This window comes from Channa argus, chromosome 4 (genome assembly GCF_033026475.1).
Source record: "Channa argus isolate prfri chromosome 4, Channa argus male v1.0, whole genome shotgun sequence".
Lineage (NCBI taxonomy): Eukaryota > Metazoa > Chordata > Actinopteri > Anabantiformes > Channidae > Channa > Channa argus.
Window position 1 is genome coordinate 13,820,873 of NC_090200.1, and position 22,794 is coordinate 13,843,666.

The 22,794-nt window shown below is 37.2% G+C and overlaps 4 protein-coding genes across 6 annotated transcripts; all 4 read left to right on the forward strand.

The window, feature by feature from the left end:
- The first annotated feature begins 55 nt into the window (after positions 1-55).
- hexa (hexosaminidase A (alpha polypeptide)) lies at positions 56-6,155 on the forward strand. 2 transcript variants are annotated; one of them, XM_067502631.1, is made up of 14 exons: positions 56-492; positions 989-1,096; positions 1,207-1,272; positions 1,535-1,581; positions 1,699-1,809; positions 1,884-1,985; positions 2,180-2,312; positions 2,490-2,670; positions 3,037-3,123; positions 3,207-3,279; positions 4,001-4,175; positions 4,744-4,834; positions 4,946-5,053; positions 5,188-6,155. In XM_067502631.1, the coding sequence occupies exons 1-14, from the start codon at positions 222-224 to the stop codon at positions 5,249-5,251; spliced, it is 1,617 nt and encodes a 538-aa protein (XP_067358732.1). In that variant the 5' UTR covers positions 56-221; the 3' UTR covers positions 5,252-6,155. The 2 variants fall into 2 exon arrangements, with proteins under 2 accessions (XP_067358732.1, XP_067358733.1); XM_067502632.1 differs by having other exon boundaries at positions 992-1,096.
- A 5,653-nt stretch (positions 6,156-11,808) lies between these two features.
- nr2e3 (nuclear receptor subfamily 2, group E, member 3) lies at positions 11,809-14,202 on the forward strand. The gene is made up of 8 exons (XM_067501995.1): positions 11,809-12,165; positions 12,286-12,436; positions 12,583-12,686; positions 12,834-13,097; positions 13,214-13,401; positions 13,505-13,745; positions 13,828-13,933; positions 14,070-14,202. Exons 1-8 carry the CDS (start codon positions 12,090-12,092, stop codon positions 14,200-14,202), a joined length of 1,263 nt encoding a protein of 420 aa, XP_067358096.1. The 5' UTR covers positions 11,809-12,089.
- Positions 14,203-15,156: 954 nt separating this feature from the next.
- On the forward strand, positions 15,157-18,455 carry stoml1 (stomatin (EPB72)-like 1). Of its 2 annotated transcripts, XM_067502520.1 has the most exons (7): positions 15,157-15,500; positions 16,160-16,266; positions 16,349-16,498; positions 17,017-17,220; positions 17,316-17,526; positions 17,614-17,814; positions 17,984-18,455. In XM_067502520.1, the coding sequence occupies exons 1-7, from the start codon at positions 15,344-15,346 to the stop codon at positions 18,178-18,180; spliced, it is 1,227 nt and encodes a 408-aa protein (XP_067358621.1). In that variant the 5' UTR covers positions 15,157-15,343; the 3' UTR covers positions 18,181-18,455. The 2 variants fall into 2 exon arrangements, with proteins under 2 accessions (XP_067358621.1, XP_067358622.1); XM_067502521.1 differs by lacking the exon at positions 16,160-16,266 and having other exon boundaries at positions 15,355-15,500.
- Positions 18,456-18,954: 499 nt separating this feature from the next.
- On the forward strand, positions 18,955-22,669 carry cyp11a1.2 (cytochrome P450 family 11 subfamily A member 1, tandem duplicate 2). Its single transcript, XM_067502518.1, has 9 exons — positions 18,955-19,283; positions 19,512-19,667; positions 19,795-19,994; positions 20,140-20,343; positions 20,482-20,642; positions 20,716-20,882; positions 21,745-21,823; positions 21,954-22,145; positions 22,234-22,669. The coding sequence occupies exons 1-9, from the start codon at positions 19,015-19,017 to the stop codon at positions 22,354-22,356; spliced, it is 1,551 nt and encodes a 516-aa protein (XP_067358619.1). The 5' UTR covers positions 18,955-19,014; the 3' UTR covers positions 22,357-22,669.
- Positions 22,670-22,794: the final 125 nt, after the last annotated feature.

Consider the following 22,794-nt stretch of genomic DNA (forward strand, 5'->3'; position numbering starts at 1 on the left):
ACTAATTTACAAGTAGAATATATACAATTTTAATCCACAGGAAGCATCTTATATACACCAGCCAGGCATTATGACCACCTGTGCAATTTAATGCAACCCAATACAGTGGCTCTGCCATGAATTGTCCTTTTACAAGGTTGGTTCTAACGCCTATAGTTCCCTCAGTCATGTGACTATATGCGCTAAAGCCCAGATCATTTAGTGCCAGTGACCAGAGGGATATGAATGTCGTGTATGAAGTTTGTTGTGGACGATTTACTCGTCCACAATTTTTTTTGCTACTAATAATCATCCTTGATCATGGCCTAGACTCAGTGGAGGGAGTATGGCCATTACCCCAGACACTCACCTCCTTCACAGAGAGATACCCATTGAAACCACAGGCGTTCTACTTTGACTACAGAAGACAATCAGCCGCACAGCACGGGTGCTCTATTCTAGATGCTGCATTCAAGAGATATTTTTCTCTAACTTTTCCGGACTATATATCTGGTACGTGAAACTGAGGTAGAGTTAAGTAAAACGCTAAGGGTATTAAATAAAAAGATGATATTCACAGTAATATCCACAAAGGAACTATGTATGTTTTTATGTTTTGCGTTTTATTTTGTATATTTTATTTGTATGCTTTCTTTGTTAAATCCATCTTGGTTTTCAAAATTCTAGTGTGGGCAAGAATCAATAATCTGATGATTCACACACATAAGACTGCATTATAAGTACACAAACATATAGAGCAAAGTTTCCATTGTGGTTTTGTTTTGAATGTTCTCTTTGTCATGTTGGCTTTTAAAACTGGATCAATGGGCTTTGTAGAGGCAGCAGTTCATCATACGGCCAGTGTAGGCTTACCTCTAAAAACCCACAAAGACAATGGGCCAGAGAAGCACCGTTTCATTTTTTTGTGTTTTAAATAGTACTGTATGTATGTATTTTTACCAAATTTTAACTTAACAAGGGTGACTAATAATTTCACTTTTACCACCAGCAGCAAATGGTGTTCTGCAAATCACAGAGGATAGACCTTTTATAGTGAAAATCAGTGTTGATCGTAATGATTGTGAGAATTACCCAAGGGAGGACTCTTCTGAGAAATGTAAGTATCAACATATTTATTTGAGCCTGAACACCACAGGTAATTGTCACCTAACTCAGTCCCATTCACAGCCGTCCAGTGCTCTTAACTTGCTTCTGTTTTTGTTCCAGACAACCTCAGTGTCTCTGCAGAAAAAGCGTATCTGAGTGCGGAAACAGTATGGGGGGCGCTAAGAGGTTACTATAGCCAATATATTTTTGAAAAACTTGTATAAACAAAGTGAAGAAACATGTAAAAGAAAGCACAGAAGTGAAACAAGCATCTAAAAAAATCAGCTAGCAAAAGACTTGCATATTAGGTTTTGGTTTACCAATTACTCTGGATTTCTCAATGTACCAAGAATTCAATAACTTGAGCAAACATCTAATTATTTTCTGTTTAGATATTTCAAATTATTGCTGATGACACATCCTAACTATGTCCTCTGTTGAAGCACAGGTCTGGAAACATTCAGTCAGCTAGTTTATCAAGATGACTTTGGCTCAGTAAGTCTGAATCTTCCAGTTAAGGCCTCTAAAGTCATTGCTTCCTAAATACACAATTAATCTTGTTATAATGATTGTAATGGATCATTACATATTTTTTTGTGGTTATATTGATAGTATTTTGTGAACAAAACGGAGATTGAGGACTTCCCACGGTTTCAGTTCAGGGGGATTTTGCTGGACACGTCACGTCACTATTTACCAGTGCAGACCATTTTAAAAACTCTGGTAATAATCGAATGACACAACTTCGGTTTTCTTTTTGCCTTTAGTCATCATTAACAAATATGTTTTCTTGTTAGGATGCAATGGCCTACAGTAAGTTCAATGTGTTTCACTGGCACATTGTTGATGACCCCTCATTTCCTTACCAGAGCTGCACATTTCCAGACCTTTCCAGTAAGGTACGCCATGAGATAAGAAAAATGTTAAGTAATAAGAACCCCCTCAAGTTGATTTGAAAACACATAAATTGGATTTGTTTGTGATATATCCTAGATTTTTATATCTTAGATTTTCATTCACACCACTTGTATTTAGATTGAAAGAGGTGAAAAGTTGCATCCACTCTGAACAATGGCTTCTGGCTCCGATTCAGGGGGCTTTCCATCCAATGACTCACATCTACACACATTCAGATGTGAGAAGTGTGATCTCATATGCTAGGCTGCGAGGAATAAGGGTCCTTCCTGAGTTTGATTCTCCTGGTCACACCAAATCTTGGGGAAAAGGTAAAAATAAATGAGACACATTTACTCAAAATAGCATCCAAATTACCTCAGCTCTTTAATCTCTAACATATAGTACTTGGCAATATGCTTGGTTTACAGAAGTCTGTTTAACTGTGCAGGTAGACAATGCAAGTGGCACTGTTAAATAAAATACTGAACTAAATCTTTATTTCCCAGGGCAGTCTAACCTGTTGACCCCCTGCTACAGAAGGGGAATCCCTTCAGGTACTTTTGGTCCTGTTAATCCAGCGTTACCGTCAACCTACCAGTTCATGGAGAGACTATTTAAGGAAGTGTCATCGGTGTTTCCTGATTCCTATATCCACTTAGGAGGGGATGAGGTTGACTTTTCCTGCTGGTACACTGAAATGTGACAGATTATTTTAATGACTGCTGGTTACTTCAACCTTAATGTCTTGGTTTTTATATTTATATATTCATTGTTACTTAATTTTGCCACAGAAAGGTGCAAGGAATGTATTGAAGAAATTTCACCTTTCGTTTGAATGTCATACCCTGGCTTGTTTTATTTGTTCAAAAACAGCAACAATTAAAAAAATAAATAGAAAGAACAACGTTTGTATACTATGCGGTTGTTGTTGTTATGATGTATGGAAGGGAAAATAATAATTTATTTGAATTACCTTAAAACATCTGCAAAATCCACTTTATAGTTCATTGTAGTTATATTATGTTAAATGATTTTCACTGCTTCTTTCAATAGGAGATCTAACCCTTATGTCCAGGCATTCATGCAGAGGATGGGGTTTGGAGCAGACTTCACCAAACTGGAAGCATTCTACATAGAGAAGTAGGTTGTAAGAGGGAAAGTAGGCTACAAAGTAGAAACCAAAACTACTGCATTACTCATCTAATCAATATCTGTTTTTGAAGGATTGTGAATATGACTTCACTTCTTAACAAGACATCTATAGTGTGGCAGGATATTTTTGACTACAGTGAACGAGTAAGTACACAATAACACAAATATCATTATGTTGAAAACAAAACTATATCCATATGTCAATATCTGCTGTCAACATTGTTAAAACATACATCATGAAATTTCATTTACTACATTGGAATATACAATTGCACACATATAAACAAATATTAAACAAATATTATTTTAGGTATTATCAAATAGGGCAGTATGTTGGGGGAGTGGTTAGCACTGCTACCTAGAGGCTAGAAGGTCTGTGTGGAATATGCATGTTCTCCACAGGCTTGCGCAGGTTTCCTCCGGGTACTCTCGGTATTTCTTCCCATAGTCCAGAGACATGCCTCTCTGTGTTGGCCAAAATAGACTGGCGACCTGTCCAGGGTGTACCCCACCTTTCACCAAAGGACACCTGGGATAGGCTCTACCCCCCCCAACCCTGTGACCCTGAATAGGATAAGCAGTCATAGATGATGCAAGGATAGGTGGATGAATAATATTAAATATTTTTGTTGTATTTTTATTGCAGTAGTGGGCTCAGTAAAACTTGTCTTTTACAGTAAAAGATGCTGATATTTGATTAAATATAAAGACCTTTAACACTTACTAGGACACTTACTGTAAAGAGACTCGTTTCACAATTTAACACAGGCTCATTCTCACATTTAAACAGAAATATTGTCTGATAACAAATTACTGTATTGCACAATCAATTCATGTCTGTCTGATACATAGCACTGTGTTGCAGCACAGGCCTTTATCAGTGGTGGAGGTGTGGAAGCAGGGCTGTTACCTGTGTGAAGTACGCAGGGTGGTTAAAGCAGGACTCAGAGTGATTCTGGCCTCTCCATGGTATCTGGACCAGCCAGGACCCACACATAACTGGGCGCGTTATTACACTGTGTGGCCCCTCGCCTTTAAGGGTCAGACCAGCAGCTGTGTGCTGTTGCTAGCTGGAGTTATACTAACTGCTGTGGTTTTTGTCTTTAATAATAACTTGAAGGTTAAAAAATGGCTTTCTCTAAACTATGAGATACACACGGGTTAACGAGACACAGCTTGTTCTGTTCATGCTTTTATATAGTCTTGCCACTAGATGGCAATAAGTACTGGCAATAAGAGCCAGAACGACTGGGTCCATATTCAATATGGAATACCCTTTGTAGAACTGTACAGTATTTAAGGTATAGAAATCTATGCACCTAACAAATTTGCTTAACAAACATTCCAATTTACACCAATATCATTTCTTCACTATACAGGCTTAAGGAATTATTTAACCCATTATTAATATTAGATACTATTATTAGATATTTGATACTATTATTACATGGATAGATAACTGTATGTGCTAGTGCCTGGAGCACGACATTGACTCGTTTGACTTTATGTGGTGTGATGAGTTTGAACTAAAGATTTCGTTTATTAGTGAACTAATTAACAGTCTATCCTATTAAAACCCATCTATTATCTATTTCTATTCCCTCACAGGTACTGAGGAACAGAAAAAGCTAGTGATAGGGGGTGAGGTCTGCATGTGGGGGGAGTATGTTGATGCTACTAATCTTACTCCACGTCTTTGGTAAGCGTTTAAAAGCATACTTGTAACCACCACACTAGTCCACATACTACAGGAAGTGCAGCAACAATAAAAAGATGCAAAAATGATCACTCATTGCACCAAAAATCACAGGCCAAGGGCAAATGCTGCAGCAGAGAGACTGTGGAGTGATGAGAGGCAGACCTCCAGTGTGGACAAGGCATTTCCTCGTCTACAGGACTTTCGTTGCAAGCTCTTGAGGTACTTTTTTGTACATTATAGGAACTTTAAACAGTTTATTGGGTCTATTGCATATATTAATGAAGTAGAAACTGACCTCTGTTTTTTTAATATTCGCTCTATTTCTCATTTTTCTGACTTTCTTTCCCCTCAAGACGTGGCATACAGGCAGAGCCTCTGTATGTCGGGCACTGCAAACATGAGTACCAAGGTGTTTGAAGATGTTGGATGGATTTTTTTAAAATGTTTTTTGAGTGAACAAATTTAGTTCATAGTTGCCTTAATGGACAAAAAACTCATGTGTGGTTCATTTTAAAGTGGTCATAATTAATTAATATTATTATATAAAAAATATTTTCTCAGGGACATTATCTTATTATTTATTTTTCTTTGTTTTGTAAAAGTTATTTGAGTATTGTTCTTGCTTTTGATGACTGCAAATGTGTGTAGTTTTTCATTTTAAATTTTAATACAACCAGTATGCTATAGCTTGCCACTTTGCAGTGAAATATAATAAATCATGTGGCTATCTGTCACTTTAACCTTTTTTTCACTGATCTGTTAAAGTTTGCTTGTCTATTCACAATTGTTGTCACAAACAAAAGCAGACCTAAGTTAAGTTCATTTTATTTATAAAGCTCATCTCATAAGGGATGTTGAACAGCCTAAATTTGCTTCAAGAAGGATATAAACCCTTAACATTTGCACACTATATTATACATTTAAATAGATATTGTCATTTTTGTCACCAACCTAATACTGACAAAGTGACATCTTAGCTAATTTATATGCAATAAACAGATGCTGAGCAACATGCAGATGTCAAAAGAGCTGAAAGGTTCTCCAACATTAAGACTTTTAATTATTTATTCTTATATATTCTTCTTTTATTTCTTATTTATTTATTTCTAATTGATAAAGATTATGTCGAAGCAAAGAAAAGATGAAAAACAAAAGTGTGTCTACGCACACTTACTGAGTCTTGACAAATTACAGCCAAAATGTAGGAGGTGCTGATGTCTTGGACTAATTAATTTATATGCACAATTTTTCTATTAAATATACTTTTGTCCATGAAGTTGGAATAAAATATGTTTTACCTCTTCTCATGAAAGTATTGTGACAATGTGATTTGTTCTTGGTGTATGGTGTATATCTTCAAAACATTGATTAATCTCTTCCAAAAATATCACAGTGAAAATAAAACCATAATTGACCTTAGAAAAAAATGGGAATGTGTTTGAAAACAAAATTATTCTAACTCAATGGTGTAAGTGTTTGGCAAACAATTATAACATTTTTATAGAAAATGAGAATAGATGAACTTTAAAAAATACCCTCTATTGAGCAAGAACAGTTAACTATAACTATAACTATCTAAGCCAAAGAAAACATGGAAGGATCTACACTATAGGGACCTTCTTCTAAGGACTGAATAACTCCTCAGACATGAAGACTGTAAAGGATGCAAAATATAAAGATAACAGCAAAACAACAAAATATTGGAGCAAAATTGGCTTAACTTTAAAAAAAAACTTGAGGTGTTTACCAGGCAAGATGTTAGATGTGTAGATGTCCTGGGCTGATTCATCAATGTGTTTAACAGATATGTAAATTCTGACATATCAAAACAAGAACTAGTTAACTTGGAGAAAGCCTTGGGAAGCCTTGGGAAGATCTACACTAGAGGGACCTTCTTCCAAGGCTTGAATATGTCATAGGACATGAAGATTAAAATAAAACCTGATAACTTACAAAATATGAGAGTGAAATTGGCTTAATTCACAAATACTAACTTTGGGCTTTGTCTACACTTGACAGCCAAGATGTGGGATGTGACAGATTTATTAGTAATGTGTTGAAGACATGAGTGAAAATTGTGACTGAACGGAAAAATAGATGAATATTTGAATAAAGCTTTTTACACCCCTTAGTGACTAACAACAGTCTCTGAATAGAAGCTATGTTGAAGCACATCTACAAAATCTGCAAAAGATCTACAAAAGAGAGACATTCTTTAAAGGCTAGAAAAAGTCATGAGAGAGCAAAACCACAAAGAATGTAAAATATACATATAAAGCAGCATAACACACAATACTATAACAAATTAAAACCCACACTACTTCCACTTAAGACACACACCAACAATGAACGTTATCGTCTTAAGAAAAGTTCTGTAATGCAAATCCTAATTTTTAAATAAGTTGCTACATTGTGTAATCATACAAATCAAAACCTAATATTTGAAACAAGTTCTGTAAAGACATGATATCAGGTGTTCAAGCTGATAGATTTCATTGATTGTTTTTGAAAAATATACTTACTGTAATTTTAATTTTGAATTTTAATGCCAGAAACATATTTAAAAAACATTGGGACAGTAGCATTTTTAGTTCATATGGTTTATGTGCAACACAGTATAACATTCTAATCTTAACAACTTTGTCTCCAGTGTCTCATGTCCTCAGAGGTCCAATGTGCATCTTGTATTCTGCTTTGTTCAGTACTGGATGTGGAAACCAATATTCTACATGTTATGACTTTAAAATGTTACCCAGTCACAATTTAGAATGATGTCATAATGGCATCAAAGGCATCAAACACACACACAGACACACACACACACATATTTTTGTTCCACTGCATTAAAATGTAATGAAAGTTGATGACATTGGGTTAACTGTTGGGGCAGGGAAGGGGGCCAGCTCTGAGACATACAGCATGCCCAGTCTGCTGTGGTGGTTTCAGTGTGTTACCAACATACCTGTTGTTAGGTTTAGCAAAACGTTGTTGAAATCACTCAAATAATGGTGCACATAAATGCAAATTTTAAAATATTTTTTATTTTTATACTGTATAATGCACCTTGAAGAAGCGTAAGTGATTTGTCATCATCTCAATAAAGTTAAAGTAATTTTACGGAATTTCTATGACTTATCAGCTTTGACAAGGTACAGTGACTGTGATTGTCATAGTTATCTCATAAAAGCATCCAATTCACAAAGGAGATCACAGTTTTGTGACATCACTCTTTCTAGAAACCCACCAGATATATATCGATAATGTTAATAAGGACTATGCCAGCTTAAAGCCTATTCATAACTTAATCCTTGCACTTTTATAAGTTACATCCTCTACAAAACTCAACGTCTTTGGCACAGATATAACATTCCAAATAAATAACCAGAATGTTAAGGATAAACCACTTAACATGGTTAGATGGATTCAGGCATAAAATTATTTACTTTTCTTTAAATGGAAACTTTTGTCAACCTATATGATTATACATTAAACTAAACTACATTACTGTATATATAAAGACCCAGCAGGCTGCAATACTCTAGTGTAGATATTTTTAAAGTTTAAAATAATGGACTGTATGATATTCAAGAGTCTACTCTTCATAATAACAAAGTAACAAAGATAACACAACTCAAGGTTTTAAATATACTGCTTGCAGCAGAATAAAGTGCTTTAGCAAACCAAAAGTCAGCCAGAAAATGCATTTGACTGATTTATAATTTACACAACATAAAAAATATTAATGTCCTGGGAGTTGTGAAAGTGGTCACAACCTTCTTGTTTAAATGCCAGTTCATGCATTTTGCATGTGAATGCTCATAAGTCCATATCTGCATTTGTTAGGGTTTTTGATTTTCAGCAGTAGCATAGCTTTTACAACAAATCTCTCTGATGCTTATTTTGATCTTGAATTGTGCTGAAGTGATTTTAATATTGACAGAGACAACTAATTTGTGGATTAGAGTAGTGGCAGCAGATGGCAAGGTGGGGCAATCCCTAGTAGCCATAGTGCTGACACGTCAATCCTTCTACTTCATCTGAGGGGGGGGGAAGTGTAACAACAAACTGAACCTAATGTAGCCTAACCACTCTATTTGGTTACTTGGAATGAGATACATATGGTAAGTGCAGTGGAATAACAGTTCCTTATAAGAAGAAAGACATTTTTAAAAAATTTATATTATAGATTTGTACAAAAAGCATATTATAATACAACGGTTGTCTGATTTGGTCAGGTTTTTATAATAAAGTATGTCTAATTACGCTCAATAATTTTATCAAATATATCAGTAAAAGTTTTAAAGGGGTAAATAATCAGTTATGGCATCTCACGCCTGAGCAACAGGCACCGGCTCCTTGTGCATAGAAAAGACAACAACTTCAAAGGTTAATGTCACTCTTTGACATAAGCTGCTGACATAACAGAGATTATTATCAGATAGATTATATCAAAAAAGCTGGTTAGACTGCTGCAAAGATTTGTGAAGTAGCATTCAAGCACGTTGTGTGAAGGACACAAAAGTCAAATCAGTTATGTGAACATGTTTGCTGCAATACCCATGCTTCTATTGTTTTATGCACTGTAACTGAATACAATAAAAAATATTTGATATGCAAAAATAAATATGTAACAGCAATATTCAATTGCGGATCCGTCTGATCTGCCAAGCAACTGAGCTAGGGTTTTACTAGTGACGCGTGTCAAATCACCTGCGAGCTTCAGTCATCATAAATGTTTCTGCTTAATACATAATCATCCAGTTGGCTCATGGCAGTGGACTGCTAAGGATGCACAACAATCTCATGTATGAGGAGGGAAGAAACGTGACAGTTATCCCTGCCGGGCAAACCCTTACAACACTGCTGATGGCAGCTGGGCCATTGGAAATGATGAGGGTCAAGATTTCCTGGGGCTAATTATATTTATTTCTGTAGGGACATAGGACATTGGTTGGGAAATTGTCCCACCTGGGGACAATTGTTTATTAGAAAATTGTTTATTAGAAATAAAAATAATATCTTAGATATACACACTCTCAAAGATTATGTAGTATGTTAAACTATTGGTTTGTGCAAGGCTAACATTCTAACATTTCATTTGGTTAATTATTTAAATTTAATTTGTATTTAAATATTTACATAAGCTATAGCATATAATATTTGTGGAGTTAGCAAAACTGGTTTTAGTGTCTGGACATGTCAAGGAGCAGTATTTATAGACAGACAACATAAATTGCACTTATTAAAAAACTGATGTAAGTGCTGCTGAGATCTATGGACATATCAGGAAACACAGTTTATTTCTCTTTTCTCACTTTGTTTTGTGGACATATTCTTAGTCACACTTTAATATTTTCATTCAGTTTTCTTGTTCTTCACTTCATAAACCTTCACATTAGAAAATGTAGCAATTGAAAGTGTAGCAGAAAAATCAAATCAATGCACAAGAAAAAGAAACTTTAATATACATAAAATGCATCTCTGAAGTAGTGATTTAGTTAAACTAATAAGGAAGTCAGTTACTGGTTGCATGCAATATAGTAGCTAAACATAGATTTTGTTAGATAGATTCTGTACGGTTGTGGTTGCAGTTATTCTGTATTACTGAAGTGCATAATACAAAGCCAGTGTGCAACATATAGACAAACGTTTAGTCTAACCATTATTATATGTATGTGCCTGCACCATTGCAACTATTCAGGACATTGACATCCTTAATCAAAAGTCCACCTGTTCCAGGACTTTACAATTGATTCGGACAGCACATACTTAGATCAAATAGTTATTTGTGTGCAGCACATGTAGTCTGTAATCCTTTTGTTCACTTGTTAGGGCCAACAAAAAAAGTTCTGTTTTTGATACTAAGCTGTCCACCTAAAATCAAGAGTGACTAAAAAGGGATTATAGACATGGTTGAATTCAATCTGTGAACAGACAATCACTTAAGTCTTTAGTGTTTTTCTTACTTTTGACCTCAGTAATCAGCCATAATTGTAATAGTACAGACATTTCTTTGTGGCCACAAACTGTGTAATACCTTAAGGTAAAGGAAAAAAAGGAATTTAATTATATGATCCTTATTAACAGTAAATTGCAGGTGGGTCACTAATTAGGCAGATGGAAGCTTCAGAAAGTAGCCACCATATGGCAGAAGAATAGAATTAAGGGTCAACTCTTTGCTGCTCTTTCAATCTCTACACTAATTGTTTTTCTTCTCATTGCCCCCCTGTAATGATCCCCTTTTAAGAGGGAGACCACATTTCATTGAAGGTTAAGCTACTTTGCTGATTTGGGTTGGCTGCATTCTTCTGAGGCCATTAGTGTCACTGACAGGGCCAATATGGCAGAGAGGGTTGTTTCAACTAAACTGTGTAAAAGAAAGTAAAAGAAATACAAATAATCAATACCACAGTTTTTACAGTCTCTGACAGTATTTTAACATGTAGCTCCTGACTGATGGTTGGAGTACCACACACTGCTAAATAGTTACTGGACTTGACTAATTGATTAGCCATGATAAATCTAGAATGGCATGTCATATTACACTCTATCACAGACACGTAAACTGCAACAATGAAAAAAATCTTTAGGTATTGTTTAATCAACAGTGTTGGAGCAAGTGGGGCAATAAATGAGATATATTATTTTCCTTTTGCGTCAGTGACAATCTATTTTAAAATGTATATTAATTATATTTTAGAAAATATTCTAAAAAATAGCCCAAAGTAACAACTATGGAACAACAGCACAACTCATCTTTTCGTGTTGATCATTGTTGAATTTTGTTATGCCTGTAACTGGTGTGACTGAGTGATTTACCCTTATAGACAGTAAAGATTAAGAGGATGACAAATCAGCATTTGCTTACACAGCGTCTGCTAATCTCCTTGTCTTCATCCAGAAACCCCCCCATACTAGCTGGGCTCATGGACTCATTGGCAGACAGAAAGAAGAAGACCAGTAGTAGCTCCAGCAGAACAACCAGAGAGAGGACAACAACGCTGGATCAAGAGCATCAAGAATTCCACTCACTGATCATTTCTGATGAAGTTACACTTGAACTACAACTTTTAGTTGAAAGACGGTAGTTTTCATCCTTTTTTTTTTGTTTGTTTTTGTTGGGGACGTCACTTTGGGGCAACACATCGCATGGTATTGTTTTAATCTAGCCCGGCAACTAGACAAAAAAAGCTATGAGACTAATTTGATACTTTTCTAAAGCCCAATAAAGTTCAGACATCGGACACATTTCACAATGGAGGACCACATACCCCAAATGAATACATTTTCTTCTGACAACACTCGTGATTTCACAGATGGAACTCAATCAGGTGAGCCACTAAATAGTAAAATATGGCCCAGAGGCAGTTCTAAGAATCTAAATCATGTTAAAAAGTAAAAAGGCAGCAGATTATGTTGACATATATAATATTGCTTTCTATTTTCTACAGAACAAAGTTCTGTCCCAGGTAAGGCTCTTAGCCAAGGTCTGCTTTGTAAAGTGTGCTCTGATTCAAGCAGCGGTAAACACTATGGCATCTATGCCTGCAATGGCTGCAGCGGCTTCTTTAAGCGCAGTGTGAGACGAAGACTCATCTACAGGTGACAGAATTAATACACAACATTGTATCTCAGTGAAACTGTTTATAATTGACACAACCTCTTTTACTTTATGAATTGTATGTATCTTTACTATATTATATTGTGTCTTTATTTATTTTATTTAAGTGTTTGTTCTAAATGTTTAGGTGTCAGGCTGGAACTGGCAGGTGCCCTGTTGACAAGGCTCATCGGAACCAGTGCCAAGCTTGTCGACTAAAGAAATGTCTCCAAGCTGGCATGAACAAAGATGGTGAGAAATCTCTAAAGATGTTGACTGTGGAGTGTACTGTCCACAAATGTACTTTATTTATCAAAAAATGTTTGACTGGTCCTACATATTAAATTCTTATAATATACATATTATATTATATCCAACATTTACCTGTCCCTCTGGCAGCTGTGCAGAATGAGCGACAGCCCCGAAGCACAGCACATGTCAGTCTGGACTCTATAAATATGGACAATTCAAAGGAGCATCTCGCCACCACACAGGAGCTCGCTTCCTCTCCCACCTACTCATCGGTCATCCGTAGACCTCCCCTCAGTTCATTGGTCACCAGTTCTGCTACCGTCCAGCCCTCCAGCAACCCCAGTAACAACCATCGCTTTATGGTTAGCCTGCTGACTGCTGAGACTTATGCAAAACTGGAGCCTGAGGATGGTGAGATCATGTGAAGGATGTTAAATTAAGGTGGATTTTGTATGCAGTTCAGTACCCTACCCAATACCCTACCAGAAGCTTTAAAGTTTGCCTAAGTCTCTTTCTCTAATGTATAGTGGAGGAGAATATTGATGTGACAACCAGTGATTCAGCGAGGGATCGGACTCCGTCTGACTGTCATATGTCCCCATACACTACTAGCTGCTCTGAGAGTATATATGAGACATCAGCACGACTCCTCTTCATGTCTGTCAAATGGGCAAAAAATTTGCCTGTTTTTGCTCACTTGCCGTTTCGAGACCAGGTGGGACTGATTGACGTGGTTTTGTGCAAATATTGAAATGATGTGAATATACAATGTGAATCATTGGTATGGCTGATAACCTGAATTCCTGTGATGTCCTCAGGTTATTCTACTTGAAGAAGCGTGGAGTGAAATGTTCCTCCTGTGTGCCATCCAGTGGTCCCTGCCCATGGACAACTGTCCTCTTCTGTCTTTGCAAGATATTTCCCCCATTCATCAAGCCAAGATCAGCCCCCCCACTGCTGACCTGCACATCTTGGAAGAGGTCTTTAATCGCTTCAAGGCTCTGGCTGTTGATCCTACTGAGTTTGCCTGCCTGAAGGCCATAGTACTGTTCAAGTCAGGTAGAGTTATTCATCCAGCAACAGGTGTTCACCATTCTATATGCAATAGAACTAATGTCTCTTTTTTGTTATTCTGGCGCAGAGACTCGCAGTCTCAAAGATCCAGAGCAGGTAGAGAATCTGCAGGATCAGTCACAGGTGTTGCTTGGTCAGCACATACATTCGATGTACCCCAACCAGGCTTCCAGGTGACCTTACTGTATCTTCATTTTCTGACAGAATGCAGAAGAACAAACATAACAAAATCTGGAATGTGCTATCTTTCTCATTTAAATGGAATTACACAAACGTTAACTCCACTCCATTCTGTTCTCGTCCATCAAGGTTTGGGAGATTGTTACTTCTGCTGCCATCGCTCCACTTTGTGAGCTCTGAGAAAATAGAACAGTTGTTCTTCCACAGGACCATTGGCAGCACTCCCATGGAGAAGCTGCTGTGCGACATGTTCAAAAACTGAACATCAAGAGGAGCCAAACTCACAAGTTTTCTTTCATTGTGTAGTTCACATATTCTGGTTTTGACCAGATGATGACACCTGAATACAGGTGCAAAATTAATTAAATTCCATTTAGCTGTGTTAGCTTCCAAGTACTACTGGCTCACTGTCATACCTTACAAAAAAGGCATAATTAAGGGTTGTAGTGATACCTGCTTTTCCTTCTATCATAAGTCAAAATGTCTGTGGTGAGAAATGCCTATGAAGATCTTAGGCATTTAAATTACATTTTATACAATTTTATATGGCATAGTCACACTATTTACTTTGTATTAGATTTTTGACATATCACATATGGTTTTGTAGGTACTGATGAGCATTTTTTATTACAGTATATGAAAATGAGTTTGATTTTTTTTTGTCTTAAATAAATATGAGAATTTTGTATTTGTATTACTATATTTAACGAATTCACCAGTTTTAGTATTTTTCTTCCTGTTTTTAAGATCAGAATGAAAAATATTAGAGAATACTACAAAAAAGATGCTACATATAACAGATCCTATAGAGAACATATTTCTGGTCATTTTATTCATGTGATTTAGAGGCTAAACAATAGGTTACATCTTACAACTTTTTTTAACTTATCAAAGATATAGTAGTATTAATAAAGTATAGAAAGATTCTTCCATATAGATTAGACAAAGATATCTTTTAAAAATGTTTTAAACCGTCTTACTACATACATATCACAATTGGTAACAATAGCTTATTAACCACAATTTTAGAAGTTTTGTTAAAATTGTTATCACATTTTTGTGTCAATAAAGAAGTAGTAACACTGTCATTTAGAAACATAAATAGTGGCCTGAAAATCCGGTATTGGTCAAGATATACAGTATGATTTGTCTACTTGACAGTGATTATTACTGTATTGTTACAGGTCCAACGATTAGTGGCGGTAATGAGCTCATTTCCTCAGGAGAATCACCCGCAAGTAGAAGCGAAGAGGAAGAATTGCAACAAAACACGGAACTTTAGCTACTCTGAGCTAGTTAGCAAAACAAGCTAACGCATTCTGTAGTTTAGTAGTTACTTTGTTTTCTTCAAATAGGCGTCGTTGGTTAAAGTAAATTAAATAAAAACAGATATTTAAACCACAATGGTTAGTAAGTCGTATCAGCTTCTCCCCCAGAGAGACCTTACTGCTCCGAGGACCCCTGGCTTGTTTGCGCACACTGGCAGCTTAACACAGCGCAGCCTCCACAAAGGACTTTCATTTGATTACATTCCCAACGTTTCTGAAAATGACTTCACGGGTAGGTAACTAAAACGTAGTGCTAGTAGTGTGGTTTGAGGCGTGGTGAGTGTGGGGTTTAGAGCGCTAACGTCACTGCAGTCTTAAACCAGCCTAAACCTACCTGTTAAAGTAATAATCAACATAGCATCATAGTAAAAAAAAAAAAATTCGTCTTGCAGTCCATGTCCAAACCAAAATACTTTATAGCATTGCTTTTGTTTAAGTTGGGACTAAATCTAAGCAAAAGAGTAAACATTGCTGATGAGATATTCTGAAATTTATATTGGGGGGACTAATGAGCAAATAACCTGACTGGCCGTATTTGCAATGTACAATATAAGAAAGATCAGACACCTAAATTCCAAGAATTTGAATATTGTACACGTCTGCAACATCCTGTGCAAAAGGACCTCTATTTTTCTTTATCTGACACCTATGTCTCCTCAAACTGAAAAAAATTGTTCTCATGGCATCTAGTTTTTAATTACTTCTCCTTGACTTAGCCATTTGCTTGCTTTGCACATTACTTGTTAAGACGAAGTATAAGCAGCAAACCCACCGGTTTGCAATTCAGTAACATGTTTTATAACGCAACCATACTTGGCAAACTGCACCTTTACAATAGACTGCCTGTTGCCACGTTTACTGAAACATTAACTTTTGCTTATTTCCTTCAAGATACCTCTCAAGGCTGGATATCATGGATCTGTAATCTGATTGTCATCTTACTTGTCTACATCTTCACCTTTATAACCTTTCCTATAACAGGATGGTTTGCACTGAAAGTACGTTTGAAATGTCTCCCATTGGTTATTTCCCTTAGCATCTTGAGAATAAAACAACCAACAGTGACAGATTTTGTTGCAGACTGTACCTAACTACCAGAGGATTGTAGTGTTTCGTTTGGGTCGGGTTTGTCCTCCAAAGGGCCCCGGCATTGTGCTTGTGCTGCCCCTTATTGACCAGTGGCAGAAAGTAGACCTGCGCACCCGTGCTTTCAACATCCCTCCTTGCCAGGTAAATGCTTGTCAACACTTGTTAAGGAAAATTAAGCTGCATTTCCAAATACCAGACTTATTTAATAAAACCCAAATATTAATTAAACAGTTGTTTTTTTTAATTTACCAAAGTATAATATAAAGTGGGTCTTCAATGATTAGGTTAGTTGCGCATAGACAAATGGAGCTAATTTAGATAGAATGGTAAATAGCAAACAACACACACTGTTAATTTTAATGCAAATTACAAGCAGACATATTAAGTCAGATAATGTAAAATGTTAAATATACGATTCTTTGACTACACAAATAAGCAGAGGGGTTCTACATGGTCATCAGCCATACTGTGATAAATAGTTTTACTTAAGTGTGTATGTTTTACTTTGTCCCACAGGGGGCAGTGTTGGTAAATTTATCGGGTAAATTGTAAATCTTTAAAGAAAGTAGAAATTATGTGCCATCATGTAAATTACCAGTGTTATGTCTAAGCAATTTAAGCGTACACACTAAATATAAAATGTTCTCCTGCAACTGCAGGTTAATACTCGAGATGGTGGTGTGTTGTTAGTGGGAGCAGACATCCAGTTCAGGATTTGGAGCCCAGTCCTATCTGTGGTGTCGGTGCAGGATTTGAATGCCTCAACCCGGATGACTGCACATAATGCTTTGATCCACAGTATGGCCAAGAAGACGGTCAGAGAGATCGAAAGTGAGAGAGTTAAACTGGGAGAATATCTTGGGGTGAGACTACATGTGAGCTACTCTATCGTGGTTTTTCAATGTATCACATGAGACTAACAATATATTCCTCTTTTTGTTTTTGTTTTTTAATGCAGGTGGATATAAATGAGATGACTCAGCCTTGGGGGTTGGAGGTGGACAGGGTGGAGCTTACCCTTGGCTCTCTTTTAAAAGCACCAGAAGGTGGCTTCTCTGGCCCCCTAATTATGCCTCCCTCTGTGCCTGGATTGGAAGGCCTCACTGGCCCCATTCAGCAGTTGGCCATGCACTTTTTGAGCCACAGTAGCAGTTCAAAGCCTCAAGAGGGTACGTCTGCACACTCGGAACTGATTTTGTATAACTGTACCCATTATAACAATGTCATATAATACATGTACACCTCTTTCACTTTAGAGGACAGCGTCACTTTGATGGATGAGCTCAGCAGTGTTCCTCAAATTGTTGTGAACACACCAAGATCTGCTGAAGAGTTGTTCGACCGTGTCAAGCCTCTGCTTTCAGAAACTCTGGTTCACCAGGTCAGGGCCTGTTTCCAGTTTGACATCAGATCAGAAGATGGACAGCATCACAGTTACTATGTGGATTTAAGAACAGGTGATGATGCATATATTGCTGTATATCTGGATATATGTATGAACAGAATTCACACCTGTCACTTTTACATTATTCTGATATTTCACCTAAAATGTCTGTTCTTCATCAGTGGTAAATCGAGTACAATTACATAAATAATTATCTCCATTGCTGTATTTGCATTTTGTAGGCAGCGGTGCAGCTGGAGCTGGATCCTTGTTCCAAGAACCAGATGTGACTCTGAGTATGAGTGAGAGTGACCTTTTGGCCATGTTTCAGGGCAGGCTGCAAACATTTTCTGCATACACCAGTGGCAGACTTAAAATCGAGGGAGATATTAAGACTGCCATTAAACTGGAGGAACTGATAAAGCTACTGAAGAATTAGTTTATTCAAAATTTTGTATAGGTATTTATTAAATCCTTACGTTTAGTGTAAAGTACACGTTTTTCATGGATTGCAAAGATTACATTTGTTATAAAAATTTTTGTTATATTCTTGCCCTTCTTCACAAACCTAAACAAATACTTGTTTATAAGAACAACGCACTTTCTGAAATATTTCACATTTTTAGTCAGCATTGACTTCATATTTTCTGTCACACTTTTTATCATAAGATGGTTGTATAATGCTAAGATAAAATAAAACTATTTATTAAAGTACAGTTGCCCTCCAGTGTGTCTTGGTGTGTCGATGCAAATCAATCTTACAGAAGATACATACAGGTGAATCCAGACAGGAAAGAACAGGACCCTAAAAAATGTCTTCCCTGTTGAGAAGCACATTGAATTTCTTCTGTACACTAAGAGGTACCAGAGGCAGACAGTTTTATGGTTGGAGCCATGTTAATATAGCAGTGAAATGGTCTTTGTGGAGTTCACACAAGGTAAGGAGCCTGGATGTCTGGCAAAAACAGAGTAACAGGGCAGTGTGGCTGCTGAGGAGGCACTGATGTCAAGACAGTGTAGAGATAAGAAAGCAGGGCATAAAGATCACCACAAACAGGCCTATTGCATTTGTTCGAAAATGTCTCTCACACAGTGCCATACACAGACCTAATGTGCCATTTGCTCTTATGCTGTACATTTCAACTAGAGGGCCTTGATCAGCTCAGCAAAGGGGGGCTGACTATTTAGACCAGCCTCTTTTTTTAGATGGGTGTCCCTGGGTGAGCCAGAATAGCAGCTGAAGGTAGAGCTGAAGGAGCATATTACTGCAGGGATGGCCAGGTGGAGTGTGTGGCGTAGCCCGAGGATGCTGCCCCTGTCCTGCATAGAGGAGCTAAAAACAACATGTGTCCGTTGCAGCAGCAGTATGCCGGTGGACAGACAGTTGTACTCAGAGGGCAGCATTGTCAAGCCTTTCAGTGAGATCCCTGGACTTTGGAAGAATGGGGTGGCCAACCTGTACAATTTCTGGAAACTTGATGGCTTCAGAAATCTTCATCGCATCATGTTGCAGAACTTTAACACTTTTGGACCTATTTACAGGTATGGGAAGCAAGGTGGTTTGACTAAATCTTTGACGTTACGGTGCTGATTGTAATAAATAATGCATAACTAAACATGAATAACTTTGAATCTCTAGATTCAAAATATCGTCTGATTCAAATTTAACATTTCTGTTCAGGAAATCACAGTCTACAAGGTCAGTTTTTTTAAAAAGAAGCAGCTTATATTGTTTTGTCACATTTTTTCTTCTTACTTTGTGTATATCAGAGAAAAAATAGGTTATTATGAAAGTATAAATATCATCAATCCCGAGGATGCTGCCATCCTATTCAAAGCAGAAGGCCATTATCCTAAAAGGCTGAAGGTTGAGGCATGGACATCATACAGAGACTATAGGAATCGTAAATATGGAGTTTTATTAAAGTATGTGGTATTATTCTCTTCTACCTGTATAATTTATCTTTGACAATTTTTGACACTTTTACATTATGGAAGCAAAGACTTTATTAAGTGCTGTAAAAGCTAACAATAACCTCCAGTCTTCCCACAGGAACGGAGAAGACTGGAGATCAAACAGAGTGATTCTCAACAAAGAGGTGATTTCCCCGAAGATGCAGGACAAGTTTGTGCCTTTGCTGGATGAAGTGAGCCAGGATTTTGTGGCCAGAGTCAACAAAAAGATAAAGAGAAGTGGTCAAAACAGATGGACCACTGACCTCTCTCAGGAACTCTTTAAATATGCACTAGAATGTAAGACTGGCAGTTCTGTCAGACTGGCTTTTATTTGTCTTGATGTTAAACTGTAATTTATTTTTCATCTTAGTCACTGTGTAGGCTAGTGACCTTTACTTTGTTTTTCTTTCACTTTGTCTGATATTTACTCTATCCCACACAGCGGTCAGCTCAGTGCTGTATGGGGAGCGTCTGGGTTTGATGATGGACTACATTGACCCTGAAGCTCAGCATTTCATCAACTGCATCACCCTCATGTTTAAGACTACCTCACCCATGCTATACATACCTCCTCGTCTGTTGAAGCAGGTTGGAGCAAAGGTGTGGCGTGACCACGTGGAGGCTTGGGATGGGATTTTTAACCAGGGTAGGGCTGATAAGACAATCAGGGTGAAGGTTTGGAGCATAGCTTTAAAGTTGTGATGTTTTCCAGTTGCTTTAAAGGTTTTCATTCTGTCATTTGAAAACTGCATTTTCTACTGATTTTATTCTTCTGTGGCATAAGCGGACCGCTGCATCCAGAACATCTACAGGCGGTTGCGTCAGGAGACTGACACTCCACACAAATACCCAGGAGTCCTGGCTAGTCTTCTCATGCTCGATAAGCTATCTATTGAAGACATCAAGGCCAGTGTCACTGAGCTAATGGCTGGAGGAGTAGATACGGTAAGAAAAAAGTATGCAGAATATAAATTCTTCATAACTTTTTGAGACCGCTTATTTCATTTGTGTATTTCAGACCTCTATAACACTGCTGTGGACGTTGTATGAATTAGCCAGGCACCCCGCCCTCCAGGAGGAGCTGAGGGCAGAGGTGGTTGCAGCTCGGGCTGAAAGCCAGGGAGACATGCTGGAGATGTTGAAGCGGATTCCCTTAGTTAAAGGAGCTCTAAAGGAAACACTGAGGTGAAATAAATGGTTGCACAGGATTTGTAATGTAAGAAATGATACTGCAGAGATGTAAGGCAGTATTAAGAGTCTCTACTTTGTTCTGACTCCTACTGTACAAAATGTACCCAAAGTTGGAATAGATGTCCAATGAGACCAACTTCTGCGATTTTTATATCGCAATTTACGCCTTTAATAAAGCAGTGTTGGGCTGTAACAGATTACTAGAAACCATCTTTTCCAAATAATGAGTAGTGTAAAAAGAAATTGCAGATACAATTGTACAAATACAATTGGAGTAATATTACAGTTACTCGATCCAATAAAAACCTGATAACAGCCTTACTTTTGTTGTCACCAAGACAAAGATCTATTTGAATGCAAACATTTATTATTTGTAGTTGGACTGCAAACATCATTAGCTTGTGGAGATGCATCCCAACAAAGTTGAAGCCCTCTGCAGCCATGGAAGATTGCTGTAGCCCCTCAACGGCTAAAAAACTAAAACTGGATTTTATTCATGGCAGCAGGCTACAACAAGCAGCAAAGAACTATTAAAGCTTGTGGCTGCATACGTGATGGATGAAATGTTGCCCTTTCAGACCCTAACCCTTCAAAACAAAATTATATAACGAGTAATGCCATAAGGTACATTGGAAAAAAATTATAATTTAGAAAACAGTAATGAGAAACAATTAACATTTTTAAATTACGAACACTGCAGTATTAGCCCCTTATTAAATGCCATGATTGATTTAAAGATGTTTCACTTTTTGCCTACTTCACATCTTTCACAACTTTTCAGATTATGATCCTTTCAAAGATGCTCAGTTCTGATATTTACTTTCAGTGACATAGATTTTTTACTTCCATACCTCAGATTACACCCGGTTGCAGTGAGCTTGCAGAGGTACATAGCAGAAGATATCATTATTCAAAACTACCACATCCCAGCCGGAGTAAGATGCATTTCACTTAATAAATCTTTATCGTGTTTTTGTATGTGAGGTCTTCTATACAGAATTTGCGCTACTGCTCGAGTTTAAGGCAGTGTTAGGGGAAATGCTAACCTTTTGTGTTTGTTTTTAGACTTTGGTCCAGCTAGGACTGTATGCAATGGGAAGAGACCCCAAGGTTTTTTTCCGTCCAGAGCAGTTTCAGCCCTCCCGCTGGCTGAGGACAGAGACGCAATACTTTCGAAGCCTGGGCTTTGGCTTTGGCCCTCGTCAGTGTTTAGGACGCAGGATAGCTGAGACGGAGATGCAAATCTTCCTTATCCATGTGAGATACACCGAGCATAAAGAGCACTTACGCCATATTTGTGCACATTTACACATCATATTAACTGAATTGCCATTGGATTTCACAGATGCTTGAAAACTTCAGAGTGGAGAAACAGCGCCATGTGGAAGTTCAGAGTACCTTTGAGCTCATTCTCTTACCAGACAAGCCAATAATGTTGACTCTGAAACCACTACACACTAGTCAGTAAAACACGATTGAAAGAAAGTTGTGGCCAAGCTCACAGCATTTCTATAGTTCTTTATAACAGTTAATTGTAAAGTGTTCACAGAGCACCACAGTATAAATACTAAAAACGTCCAACCTCATACACTGACAGACAGCATGAAGCAAACATTTAATTGAAAAACGAATAATGTGGATTAAGAAATAACCTCAGTAATTCGATAACAAGTGAGCAAAGATAACTTGATTTAATGTGATTGATGGAAATTTGTAGTCTAGACTGTACAATGGACAAACCTGTAACGTAATGAAGAGAATGTTTTGTTTAAACGAGTGATGAATAAAACAAATACAACTCACACAAAATGTCTGGTAATTTGTTATAGTGGGCTGCATATTTTATTGTTGTTATATACATATTTTATTTTTTTTGTTAAAGCACATATTCATCTGCCTATGTAGA

Excerpts from the sequence above, each read along its gene's own strand:
- hexa (XM_067502631.1), top strand. The coding sequence starts at position 222 with ATGAATGTCGTGTATGAAGTTTGTTGTGGACGATTTACTCGTCCACAA. Across the intron at positions 1,582-1,698 it reads ATCAAGATGACTTTGGCTCA|TATTTTGTGAACAAAACGGA; the intron begins GTAAGTCTGAAT and ends TTATATTGATAG. Across the intron at positions 2,671-3,036 it reads GAGGTTGACTTTTCCTGCTG|GAGATCTAACCCTTATGTCC; the intron begins GTACACTGAAAT and ends TTCTTTCAATAG.
- cyp11a1.2 (XM_067502518.1), top strand. The coding sequence starts at position 19,015 with ATGGCCAGGTGGAGTGTGTGGCGTAGCCCGAGGATGCTGCCCCTGTCC. Across the intron at positions 19,284-19,511 it reads ACTTTTGGACCTATTTACAG|AGAAAAAATAGGTTATTATG; the intron begins GTATGGGAAGCA and ends TGTGTATATCAG. Across the intron at positions 19,668-19,794 it reads AAATATGGAGTTTTATTAAA|GAACGGAGAAGACTGGAGAT; the intron begins GTATGTGGTATT and ends GTCTTCCCACAG.
- stoml1 (XM_067502520.1), top strand. The coding sequence starts at position 15,344 with ATGGTTAGTAAGTCGTATCAGCTTCTCCCCCAGAGAGACCTTACTGCT. Across the intron at positions 16,267-16,348 it reads CAGGATGGTTTGCACTGAAA|ACTGTACCTAACTACCAGAG; the intron begins GTACGTTTGAAA and ends ATTTTGTTGCAG. Across the intron at positions 17,815-17,983 it reads CTATGTGGATTTAAGAACAG|GCAGCGGTGCAGCTGGAGCT; the intron begins GTGATGATGCAT and ends TGCATTTTGTAG.
- nr2e3 (XM_067501995.1), top strand. The coding sequence starts at position 12,090 with ATGGAGGACCACATACCCCAAATGAATACATTTTCTTCTGACAACACT. Across the intron at positions 13,402-13,504 it reads ACTTGCCGTTTCGAGACCAG|GTTATTCTACTTGAAGAAGC; the intron begins GTGGGACTGATT and ends TGATGTCCTCAG. Across the intron at positions 13,934-14,069 it reads TACCCCAACCAGGCTTCCAG|GTTTGGGAGATTGTTACTTC; the intron begins GTGACCTTACTG and ends TCGTCCATCAAG.